This window comes from Peromyscus leucopus, chromosome 3 (assembly GCF_004664715.2).
Source record: "Peromyscus leucopus breed LL Stock chromosome 3, UCI_PerLeu_2.1, whole genome shotgun sequence".
Classification (NCBI taxonomy): Eukaryota; Metazoa; Chordata; class Mammalia; order Rodentia; family Cricetidae; genus Peromyscus; species Peromyscus leucopus.
In genome coordinates this window covers 39000443-39013685 of record NC_051065.1, presented here as the reverse complement: position 1 = coordinate 39013685, position 13243 = coordinate 39000443, and the positions used below count along the sequence as shown (strand labels likewise).

Here is a 13243-nt window from a genome sequence, read left to right as displayed (position 1 = left end):
TTACCATGCTACTGTGAATTTTTCATTTAAAACAGTGTCACACTTTTTACAGTATTAAATATACTTATGTGTAGTTGACATTTCATGCATTCCTTATATTTGTCAAGAAAGTAAATCCATAATTAAAACATTTTCACATTAAAACACTTGAGTAAAATCAACAGAATAAAAGGTTTGTTGTGTTCTTGGTGGTGAGTGGCATTACTCTGGTATCTATGGGTTAAATGCTAAGAAAAAGTAGCACTTTTGTCCAAAGTTCAACAAGCCTCAGTTGTTTGTTCGTCAGAAGATAAAGGGACAGTCACACCCTCCTTCTGTGTGTTCTTCCCCTCCACGCCCACTCACATATTAATAATCAGTTATTATAATGGCATGATGATAAGAACATGTTCATCTACACTGGAAAGATGAGATCTGGCCCAGAAAGAGTCACATGCATTTAGCAGAAAGGGGATTATCAGGAAGGAAGGAAAAGAAAAGGTCAAAGGTTACAAGTTTGCCATTAGATTTGAAGAAGAATGTAGTACCAAAGTCCAACATGTGGGTTAGACTTTTAGGTACTGTGTTACCTACTGGAAATTACAAAGCAGATTTAACATGTCGGGATAGAGTTTAAGATACTATGCTACATACTGGAAATTACAAAGCAGATTTTAGGTTCCCTTACCACACACCAGGCATATGTGTGTACAAGAATACATGCACAAAGTAACTACAGAAGTGAGTAGATTGATTTTCTTAACTGCAATTGTCATTTCACCACATACACTATCTCAAAACGATGTCCATCTTGAATATTTACAATTTTTGAAAATCTTTACTGGTGTCAACAAAAAATAGCAATGCTTGTATTCTATTTTGTTTTTGTATTGAATGTGTGTTGAAGTTCAAAACTTTTGGAATTATTTATAAGGTGTCATAAGAAAGAAAATAGAAGGTTACTGCTTAGTAAACTGATAAGGAAGCTAATAGTTCAGAAAGAAATACTCTTTTCATTATTATTTTCTTGACTTGATGGTGATTTTAAAAAAATGAGCCAATGGTAAAATTTGGAGTTAGCTCAGCCTTTTCCTTGTCCATTTTCTATTTCTTATAACATGAGAGAAAATGGTTTTTATGAGACCTTTGTAGGCTCCTTATGAAGAAAATGTAATTTGAAGATAATATATAATATTACTTGTTCAGAATAGATCTTCCAGAGTTACATATTTCGGTAAGACACTTCCCAGGGGTTAAAGGGGCTCCAGGAAAGATGGCCGCTGTCAGGGCTTGTTGCTCTGAGGTAATCTGTGTCCCTTTTTCTTCCCTCCCAAGATCAATGTTGGATGCTCCACGGATAGCTCATCTGCTGATCCAGTCAGACTGGAGTTTTCAAGGGACTTCGGAGCCACCTGGCACCTGCTGCTGCCCCTCTGCTACCACAGCAGCAGCCATGTCAGCTCCTTGTGCTCCACGGAGCACCACCCTAGCAGCACCTACTACGCAGGGACCACCCAGGGCTGGAGGAGGGAGGTCGTGCACTTCGGGAAGCTGCACCTTTGCGGGTGAGGGTCTGACGCTTGGTGCCACGTTTCTTTTCCGTTTGACATTTCTAGTTATCATTCACCTGCCGCCATCAGGAAGAAAGTTCCGCTGTGTATTTCTTTTCAGCTCTCACTTGAAACAAATCAATAGACATTTGAGCAGGAAAAGAGATAGGGTAACTACTCATGCATAGTTTGAGGATAGACTGAAAAGCGTGCTGTGGATTGCATAGCTTGAGATCCATTTCCCAGGCATCCTTAACAAATCAAAAGGAAGCAAGATAATACATTTTTCTCATTATCTTGGCCCTCTCCCCACGGGCTCTCACCTCACACTATCAATACAGTAAAAATTCAGTACATTCATACACATCCCTATGGGCATGTATGGAAGCCCACAGCCAATCCCTGGTGTCTCCTAAAAGGCGTCAGGACTTTTCTCCTTGGGCATTTTTACTTTTTCAACCTCTCTCAGCATTCTTGTAGCATTATACAGTCTCTTCTGTTGAAAAGCTTTTGGAGATAAAGGACTTCGACTCTCAGAGAGAGGACGTCAACAAAGCAGCCAGCCTATAAATGTATTTCTTGTCTTTTAGAACAGTGGGTCTCAACCCTCCTAATGCTGTGACCCTTTAATATAGTTCCTCATGTTGTGGTGACCCCCAACCATAAAACTATTTCGTTGCTACTTCTTAACATTGACATTTCTGTGAGTTATGAGTTATAGTGTAAATATCTGTGGTTTTCCCACGGTCTTAGGCCACCCCTGTGAAAGGGTCGTTCCACCCTTTACACCAAAGGGGGCATGACCCACAGGTTGGGAATGCCTGTTTTAGAATAATACTCATTCTTTCAGTGTATGTCAAAAAGAAGAAAGTACTACTATCATACTTTTGAGATGGAAAGAGATGTTTAATCCTTGTGTGCAACTAGGCATAATTAGACCTCTTCTGTCTATAAGCAAAACTAATACTTAGTACTCTTCCAAAAGAGTTAAAGTACATTTTCAAAAGTTAGCGTCATCTTGGAGCATAATCCACCTGCCCCTCATTACTTCACTAAAGCGGTTTTCATAATTTAGAGCTTAAATACTTTCTGTTGTTGACTATGTCACTTGTTACAGCATGAAAGCAGTGTACTTATAAAACACCCAGTGTTATCTTCACATGCAAGCATCACTAAACAGAATGACCTCTAGACTCTGGGGTGAAAGTCAGAGGGGGCAAAGAGAATCTTTGGAGCTCACAGACATTTAGACCATTACCCAGCTTGGTGCTGAGCTCCACTGATTATCGGAGCTGCTCATAGAAGAGACAGACGGGGACAGTGTCTCAGCAAAAAAGAAAGAAAGATCTGTCTGAAATCAGTAATTTTTCTCTTAGAACATGGAAGAATTTATTGAAAAGACACCAGAGATTTTGTGATGCTTGTTTTTATTATCTTGCCATCAACATCAAGTAGATCATGGTTCTTGTTCCCTGGAACTCTTGATTCCAAATTTCCTAAAAAGAACATCAGAACACTCACTTAGACCAGAAGTTCAGAGAGCACTCCTGGACAGACTGGGCATAGAAAGGCCTGGGGATCAACCATGTGGGCTCTCTTAAGGTCTGAGTGTGGTGTCACCCCGAAATTCACATGGTGAAATCCCAGCCCTTAAGGTCATATTATTAGGAAGTGTGGCCTAGGGGAGGTCATTAGGCCATAAATGGAATTACAGCTCTCAAAAGGGAGGTCCCAGAAAACCCCTTTGCCTCTTGTACCATGTCAAGACACAACTCAGCTAGAGGGCACCAAGTGTGGGCTGTAAAGCAAGTCCTTAGCAGGCCCTTAGCTAGCTCCTTGGCCTTGGACTTCAGCTTCTGTAGTGATTTAAAAAATAAATGTCATCATTAATAAGCTGCCGGATTCATGTTATATTGTTATAGCCATTGAAGCAGAGTGAAACAGACACTTTTGACCAAAGTGGTCCCTCACCTCCATCATGTGGATGCTGAGAAGTGCCCAGCCTCTTCTTCGGTGGACTTCTGCTCTTCTCTGACTTCCTAGTTAAGAAAGGACCCAAGGATAGGTTGTGGCCATGATTGTGGTGTGCCACTTAAGACATTCAGCAAGTTTCCACATGCAAATAATCTTACCTGAAGTATTTGAAGTAAGCCTGTGGATGGAAGGCAGAGCAGAGCTGCCCACATCAAGAAGCCCAAGCTGTAGGGCCATACCTCACTGAGGTGGCATCCTCTGGGCCAGGCTCACATGTAAAGCATAGCAACCTATCTTGGAAATGTGAGCAAGGGAAATACAGACAACTCTATTTCACCCACTGGAGGAAATCCATTTTTTAAAAAAGACCTTCATAATACAAAAAAATTGAGACTGGTGTGTTTATATATTCATGTCATTTTATTTCTACAAAAAGGAATTAAACTGGTTAGGAGTCATGCCCATACTCAGAATTTGTCTCAACCCAAACTATTTTTAACCATATCTGTCTGTGGAGGGAAGAATTTGTCTTCATAAGACTGCCTCATCCTTGTCTCAAGAAAAGAATTAGTCCTGTTCTTAAAACCCACACAAGCATGAATTGCTAGAGGGCAAACGTGACATTTTCTCTAACTCAGTGAACCATTCCTTGGTTGTATTCAACATGGGACATAATAATACCACAAATACTAGCTGCAAAGTGTGTGTGCATGTGTGTGTGCACGTGTGTGTATCTGTGTGTATGTGTGTGAAAATTACCATTTTCTGTGACTTAATGGACACTGATACACACGTGGTCACACACATACACAAATATATACTGCTTTGTTTTCAGTGTCATGTTTACAAATTTTTACATTTTAATTAAAATATATTTGTATCACTTGCCCCTTCCTTCTCCTCCCTCCAGCCCCTCCTATGTCCCCTCCCTCCAAGTCCGTCCACGCCCCTCCTCTCAAATCAACAGCCCCTGCATACTGTTGACATCCAGAATGTAAGTGCTGAATTCCACCTAATTCTCTTCACAGCACCGCCGTGTCCTTCCACTCTAGAGTCTCTTTGTCTTGAAAATGTCCTCACTGTTTCTGCTTTATGCAGTTTCATAATGAGTCAACCCAAGTCCCTACTGATGGAGACAGTGCGATGTGCTCGAAATTCTAAGTGTATATTTTAAAAAACAGACTTTGAACAGGTGCCGGCTTGAGAGCAGGCTGACATTTACAAGGAGGATGGCGGTGAGAATTTTTCAGAATAAGATTTCAGCCGAAGGGAACCACAGCAAAACCAGGCTCTTTAGCTCATTTGTCATAGCGTTTGCAGTTTCTGTGCCAAGGTGGGTGAACACTAATAAATGCCCAACCAAGGTGGTTCATCTGTATTCAGGACATTTGAATAAATAAGTTTAAAAAAATCCATGTAGGCTTTCATTAAAGGAAAACTCCAACCATTTCCCTCAGCTCAGCAGTCTGAGAGTTCAAAAGGTAAGGAGTGCTTTTGCCAAGACTAAACTGACAAGCTTAGGAGAATGTGGTTTAATTATGCACTGGCATTTCAGGGGCAGTTTCGGGTTCTTGATAAAACAGATGAGAACTTGACTCCCTCTGCCTCATTCTCTGCTACACTGCAAAAGCTAATAAACTTCCTTTTCCTCACCCATTCCCAACCCTGTGTTCACTTCCAATTTGTTCCTCAAATTAAAAACTAGTGTGATAACTAGAAGATGGATAAATTTATGGGGCACAAAAATAAATGCCCATGACCTATTTAATGCCTATTCTCTCTAAAACAATCCCATCTTCTTTGAACTGAGTTTTATACATGTTTTTAAAAATACGCTATTTCTGGACTTCCAGTCAAATATATAGATTATTTCCAGTGACATAATTATCATCAGTAACATGATGAAATAATTCACTTGCTAATTTTGGTGATGGTGATGATTTGGGGGAGTAGGGGCAGGGCAGTGATTGGTTGATTGGTTGGTTAAGTTAGTTTGGGAGTTTTTGTATTTTTTAAAAACAGGATCAATGCTGGCCTAGAACTCTCTGTATATCCAGGCTGGCCTCAAACTCATGGGAGTCCTTCTGTCTGCATCTTTCAGGTGCTGAGAAAACCAGGCATATTTGCTTATTTTTTTTTTATTATTTAAAACAAAAACAGAGAAAGGGGGCATAACAACCAGCAAACCAAAAACAAATCTGATTTTCTTACATTTTTCTCTTAAAATTTGCTGAGCAACTACTGTCTCAGAAACACTACACTGAGCGCCATGAAAGGGTGTAATAAAGGATCAGCTCCTGCGAGCTCGCTGCCAATCAAGGAAACGGGTGTGTTTTAAGTAATTCCAGCTGGAGTACTGTAATAATGGAAATGCCATCACAATTGTGGAAAAGCCTGACCATGTACCCTAAGACCCAGCAATTCCACTACCATCCTGCCCAGAACTGAAAATAGGTACTTAAACAAATACCCTACTCCATATGTTCACAGCAGCCCTGTCCTCAATAGCCAAAAGGTTGCAACAATCAAACCAAGGAATAAGGAAAGCTGGTAAAGCCCCGTAAATCCCCGGGATGGAGCATTAACAGGAAGGCAAGTCTGGTACTTGCTAGAAGTGAATGGACCTTAAAAACATTAATGCTGAATGAATATAGCTGAACACAAACCATATGTTGCATGGTTTCATTGCTGTGGCATACTCAGAATGGGTAAATCCACAGAGACAGAAAGGGGCCTGAAGTTGCTAGGGAAGAGTACATTGGGAAGGGCTGCTGGCGTTTCTTCTCAGTGCTGGAATGCCTTGGAACTAGATAAAGGTAGACAACATTGTTGGTGTGGAAATGTCACAGAATTCTACATTTTAAGTGGCTCGTGGTTGATTTTATGTTTCAGGGGTTTTACATCAGGTTTTTAGGAGATTAGTTATGCAAAGTGTTGACAGTAGAGAGAAGTCTTCACCAAGAGTTGGAAGGGTAGGAAGAGCGGGTCCTTTGTTCACTAACTGGTGAAATTCAGAAGATTCTAGAGAAACAGTGACCCTACTGTCAAAAGAAGAATGGTATTTTCCTGAAATGGCGAATCTCATTTTCTTTTGTTTTCTTTAATCATGTTTTCTTCCTCTTGAGTTAATACATATGTAGTAATTTACCATTGTTTATGGACCAAATGTGCTAAAGATGTATTGTTCTGTTGAATAACTTTGAGACCTTTGTACCTTGTTTTCCAGCTCTGTGCGTTTCCGCTGGTACCAGGGCTTTTACCCTGCTGGCTCGCAGCCAGTCACGTGGGCCATCGATAATGTCTACATTGGTCCCCAGTGTGAAGACATGTGCAGCGGGCATGGGAGCTGCATCAACGGAACCAGGTGCATCTGTGACCCGGGCTACTCTGGCCCCACCTGTAAAATAAGCACCAAAAATCCTGATTTTCTCAAAGATGATTTTGAAGGTAAGCTTCTCTCATAAATTCTGTGTCATTTTTGGAAGAATTTACATGTAAGCACAATCTGTGACGGTGAATTATCCACTCGTGGATATTCTAACAGTTATTGTTATGACTGCAAATACACAAAAGTCCATTTCTTTTTTAAATGTTATAGGGTTATACTTTCAAACAGTGGTTAGTGAGGGTGAATAAGACTTTAATTGATAAATTAAAGGTTATTTTCACCACTTTTTATAAAGTTTATTTTATTTTCAGTGTATAGGTTGGATCATTAATATCCTGAGACTAATGATGGAATAAGTTATACATATGAGAATCTATAAGAAAAATCAAACAAATTTCTTTAATTAATTATATTTAACTTTTAAAATGTAATTTATTAGCTCTTGGAGAGTTTTGTACAGTGTATTTTGATCATATTCACCCTCCCTCCTCCAGCTCTTTCTATATCCCTTCCCAGCCAGCTTTGAGTCCTTCTTGTTTCCAAGTTTCTACTGCCCAAACATTCTTGGATGTGGGGCTTTCCCCCGGGGAGAGGCCTTACCAGGGGCTACACTCTTAGAGAAACCTGCTTCTCCCTTTCTCAACAGTTGACAACTGCCAGGAGCCCCTTGGCTGGGGTGGGCGTTCGTGCCCAGCTCCCTTCTTCATTCTGGAACTCGGTTTGCAGGCACATTCAGGTCCTGTGCACCCTGTCACAACTACCATATTTGGACCACTTTCTACACTACATCTAATTTCTGACAAATGGCAATTGAGGAAACTCTTCTAAAGGATAAGCTTGGATATGAGAAACAATTTTTTCAGAAATAGAGTTCCATCAGCTCTTCAGGCAGCCTCTCCTCCTTTTCCACACCTTCATTTTGTACACAGAATTTGACATCACTACATGTGATGGTAATGTTACAACAGAGAAAATGTATATTATAAACTAATGATTGGGGGAGCATCTAAATTGTAGATGCACTGTTATCAAAAGTTGGATTAAACATCTTCATATGGTGGTTGAATAATGTAGTTAGACCAAAAGACTGTTTTCTTCCAATTTCTATAAGACTTTTAATAATTCATGGTTTTATAATATATTTTAAAACTAGATTTAGGTACAAACATATGAGACATTACACTGCCATAAAACATTTGAACTATTGATATGTGCTACAATCTAGATGAACCTTAGAAATAATACAATAAATTTTTAAAAAGACAAAAAAAAATCCATTGTTTACACTGTTTATGTGAACCATCCCAAGTAAGCCAGTCCTTAGAGGTAGACTAGCCAGTGCCAGGGATGCAGGAGAGAAGGAAGTGACTGACTGATGAACACAGGCTTCTTCTTGGGGGATGAAAACCTTAAAGTCGTCACTGTGAAAGTTTTACATCAAGAATATACTACATGCCATTGGATTATTCACTTTTAAATTGTTAATACGGTAAACATGTTTTGTGTATTTTACCAAAAAACAAACTAAGGTGCATATCTCAGTAGATTTGAGAACTGGCTTTGAAAGATATTTAACAGCAACTATTAAATTATATTTAAATTTCTTTGATTAAAACAATCCATCTTCTAAAGCTACTGTGTTATTCCTCCCTGACGCTGCCCTCACTTTAGAAGGGCACTGTGAGGACATTGTGGGTGGGTGTGCACCGCCCCGCCCAGGCCCTCTCCTGGCCTCATTCAGTTCCTGACTAACCAGTTCTCCTTCTCTTGGAGAAGCTTACCTAGGTAAACCACAGATACTTAGGAAAAGACCCTCCTCTGACATGTGAACCTGTATATTAGTCAAGGCCAAAAACTTTGAAGAAGTTCATATTATAAAGAGTCCTTTTATCCCTCCAAAAAAAAAAAAAAAAGAGTCCTTTTATCCCAAAATTCAATGTTTATGGCTTTGCATTTTAAAACTACACAACACATTGGTCATGTTTCTTTGAAAATATAATGCAACTACACTTATGGTCACAGGTAAAGCACATTTTCCACTTTCTCAGGTCAACTGGAATCCGATAGATTCTTATTAATGAGTGGTGGGAAGCCTTCCCGGAAGTGTGGGATACTTTCCAGTGGGAACAACCTCTTTTTCAACGAAGATGGCTTGCGCATGCTGGTGACTCGGGACCTGGATTTATCACATGCTAGGTAACTGTATCGTACAGTTGTGGACACAATCCAAGCAGAAGCAGGGAGCTCTCCAGGACAATGCTTGCCATGCTGATGTTAGACTTCTCTCTGCTCAAAGTCTCCAGAGTTCACATAATTTCTAGTTCAAAACAGACATTTGTTCAGTACCTACATCAGATGTAAAACACAGCTTAAAAAAAAAAACAACAAAAACCATAGTATCTGTAACTGTATAATCTTGAGGCTAGAAAATGACAATTTTTAATTTACTTTAACTTCAAGAAAATAATATTGCATCTTCTTTATCCATCTTCTACTGACTACTTTTTTCACCAGCTCCTGAACCCTGGAGAAAATATGTACATTTATTATATCATCTTAATAAGAAGCTCAGTTGAAATGCGATACATCCTCAAGTTATTCATGATTAATTTTATCTCCATTAGCAAATTTAGTTGAGCATATTTGAAGTGCAGTCTTAGTATGCATAAGCCCAATGCCTCACTAGCACTGTAAGAAGTCATTTTCTAAACTGAGCCTAGTCACTCAGGGAAACACATTTTAACCGGCTCAGAGGATTATGCCCCGTCACAATGTATATCCCTTGATCATTTGATGAGCCAAAACCTCAACAGCAAAATATAAGATACAGATGAACGTGTGTAAAATGCAACCCTGACCTATTTTTAAAAGAGCAAGGAAATCGTGTTTATTTTTAAAACACTTCATGGTACTTTAAATATCAGTCCTAACATCCCCTCTTTCTCCTGACTCTCAATTATTGATTATAAATAATATAATTCACAGAAAATACAATTCCATCTAAAATAATTTTATAGTTACTAAAAACAAAATTGTATTCTATCCAATTCTAATGCACATAGTTTAATTTGATATTCTTTATGTCAGATTCTTCAATAGCATCCAAGTCCTCTAATTTAGAAGTTAAGTTTTTCTAAATAAGTAATTCTGATATAATTTCTAAGTAGTAATTTGGTGTTTCTATCACTAAATTAATATAAACATCTTTCTAATACAAGTAGATAATATACCTCGTTTTTCCTCAGTAAATACTGTTCTGATTCGTGCAAACATCACTAGGCACTAGTAATGCATGTTTTCATTAATCAAATGTTAAAAGCTGCATTATATAGCTCATCCAGTTGCATGCTGTGTGGGATTTGCATATATTGACCTTAAAATGTTCAGTGTAAGATCTCAGTATTTTCAGAGCCATGACATAAATAAATAGAAGTTGAGAGAATTGTGAGGAATGAATGGTTCTGTGTATGATACTGATAGTGTTTACTATCAGTCCTGTTCTATTATGGAGTATATGTGTTGAATTTGACATGAAATTTATTCTGCTTTACCAGTTAGGATAGTGGCCAGACCAGGCACCAGCAGCTTGCCTGCCAAAGATAACATGTGAACCAGTTTTCATTGGCACCCCAGCTGCTTGCTGCCACTCTGTCCACCTCCTTGCCAGCTAGGAAAGCTGCCACTGGCTGCCTGCCACGGTTCTCAGTGGCCAGTATCATCCATACCCAGACCCAGCAACAGTCAGAGTCTGGCACAGCCCACCGCCACCAACAACCCATACTCACGCTTCCCTTTCCCTTGGCACAAAAGACAGAAAAGAGGCCCAGGCTTAACACAGATCTTCCAAAAGTGGCCCAGTCTCTTGAAAGAGGAGCTACCACTGCTGAATTTAAATGTAATAAACCAGTGACAGAATATCTGCAAAGCTACCAGTAAACGTGAGAATGGGTGACTTTGCTAGTAACATGGTATCTGTATTCTGTATATTATTCTAGTTTCAAATACTGATGACTGAAATCCAGTTGTCTTCACTAGACAACAATACACCCTCAGACTTGAACAGCCTTTGGATCTCTCCCAACATCTTATAAAGTAGCCAAGGGATGCAATGACACTCAACTCACTTTCCTCGGGCTCCTTGGAAAAGAGATTCAAGATACAAATATGAGCCAGAGTTGCCATTTTTCACACTTCACATTTAATTAACTTCCATTCACATTAGAAAGGAAAAATTAAACTTCAAAGTCATTGCTTTGGACACTCATTAAGTCATCATGTTTATTAAAGCCATCCATTGCTCTCTACTGCTCTGGGTGCTTGCCTTTTGTTAGTGATGCAGATTTCTCTTTGAAGTCCAAGTCTACAGTAAAGTCTTCTGGTGTCAGATTTGTGCAGTTCTTCGTGAGACTGGGATGTGGTAAAGGTGTTCCCGACCCCAGGAGCCAGCCAGTGCTTCTGCAGTATTCCCTCAATGGTGGCCTCTCCTGGAGTCTTCTTCAAGAGTTCCTTTTCAGCAACTCCAGCAATGTGGGCAGGTACATTGCCCTGGAAATGCCCCTGAAAGCCCGTTCTGGTTCTACACGCCTCCGCTGGTGGCAGCCATCTGAAAATGGACACTTCTATAGCCCCTGGGTGATTGACCAGGTCAGTCTCTTCAGAATTATCTACTTTAACTTTTATGACCTTAGAAAGCGTGTTAGTCCAACTTCATGCTGGTTGAAGCCCAGACAGTTGAATGACTTGCCCAAGGGCACATAGCTAGATTAGATATGGTGTTTAGCTTTCCTTTCATTCTCTATCCCCCAATTGCCTATGCCTATAAAAATAAATGGCACAACAGAAGGCCTAGGTCATGCTCAGAGAGGACGCTGCCATATGGGTAAGGGGACTTTATCAAGCGTGATACAAGGTTATAATTCTCTGAAAAGGGAAGCATGCAAATTAGCATTGGTGCCGCATGCAGTTGTGCTCAAATCCTCTCCTCCGGCCTTTGATAGAAATAAATAAATAAACCTCCCCCAACATCTTTCTGGACTGCTGTAAAGGATCTTCATACATAATACAGCATATCAAACAGAATTCAGAGAACCTGTTCACAAACAGTAGCGCTCATGCAAGGAATTGCAACTGAAATGCCTCCGGGCACGAGTGTCCTTAAATAGAAGTTTTACATGGAAAATAACCACAGGCAAGCCAAGCTTGGCTCTCCCAGCTTGGGGACATGTGCTTTCCAAAGGCACAATTTGGCCTACGAATGGCTGTGAATGGTTTTGTCAGTCCTTTGATTTGTTTTCTGCAGCTCCTTGCCAGATGGGCAAGCAGACCACAGAAACAAGAGCATTCTGAAAGGCCCTGACACTGTGCTAGTCATACAGCACCAGTGCCCAGGCAGCTGACAAATCAAAACAAACAAACAAACAAATCAACTGAACTCTGCTGTACATTAAAACCAAAATCTGGGGTGTTTTAAAAATGCATTTCAGATTCTTATTGGAGGAAATATCTCTGGTAATACAGTCTTAGAAGATGATTTCTCAACTCTGGACAGCAGAAAGTGGCTGCTTCATCCAGGAGGCACCAAGATGCCTGTGTGCGGCTCCACAGGCGACGCCCTGGTCTTCATTGAAAAGGCCAGCACCCGCTATGTGGTCACCACAGACATTGCTGTGAACGAGGACTCATTCCTACAGCTAGATTTTGCTGCCTCCTGCTCAGTCACAGACTCTTGCTATGGTAAGTATTCCACATCCAGAGGGACGGAAGCCTGAGTACCTGTGACTGTGGGTGCTATTCAGAACCTCTGTCACGGGGTTAAGAAGATATCTCAGGAAAGTGCTTACTGAGCAAACATGGGGATCTGAGGTCAGCTTCCCAGCACCCACATAAAGGGCCAAGCGTGGTTGCATATTCCTGTAATTCTACACTGGGGAGGAAGGCAAAGACAGGCAGGTCACAGGAGCTCACTGGCCAGCCAGTTTGATTAATCAGTGAACTCCAGGCTCAGTGATTAATCCCCATCTCAAAAAGTAAGTTGGAGAACAGTGTCAACCTCCAGCTTACACACGCTCACACACACACACACACACACACACACACACACACACGTATATGAATATATACACACAATTAAGTACCCAAGTGATAGTGTTAAGAACACAAATGATCATAGAACATTTTAAGTTCTTGGGGTATTCTTGAAACTTTTATTTTTTTTGGACAACATGATGTTGTAAATAGAGTATTTTTAAAACACTGTGTATAGATTGTGTTTTAGAAACTTACTTTCTACCTGGGGCTGTAGCTTAGTTGGAAGACTGCTTGCCCAGCACCCATGAAGCCCCGAGTTCACTCC

The 13243-nt window shown here is 40.2% G+C and overlaps 1 protein-coding gene across 3 annotated transcripts in view; it reads left to right on the top strand.

Annotated features, from left to right (window-relative positions):
- Reln (reelin) overlaps nt 1-13243 on the top strand; it is a 457868-nt gene that overhangs the window by 388630 nt on the left and 55995 nt on the right. For all 3 annotated transcript variants that reach the window (XM_028890934.2, XM_037203573.1, XM_028890933.2), the window contains exons 41-45: nt 1315-1544; nt 6730-6950; nt 8940-9087; nt 11277-11535; nt 12375-12624. In XM_028890934.2, the coding sequence (XP_028746767.1) occupies nt 1315-1544; nt 6730-6950; nt 8940-9087; nt 11277-11535; nt 12375-12624 (1108 nt within the window). The remainder of the gene's footprint in view (nt 1-1314; nt 1545-6729; nt 6951-8939; nt 9088-11276; nt 11536-12374; nt 12625-13243) is intronic.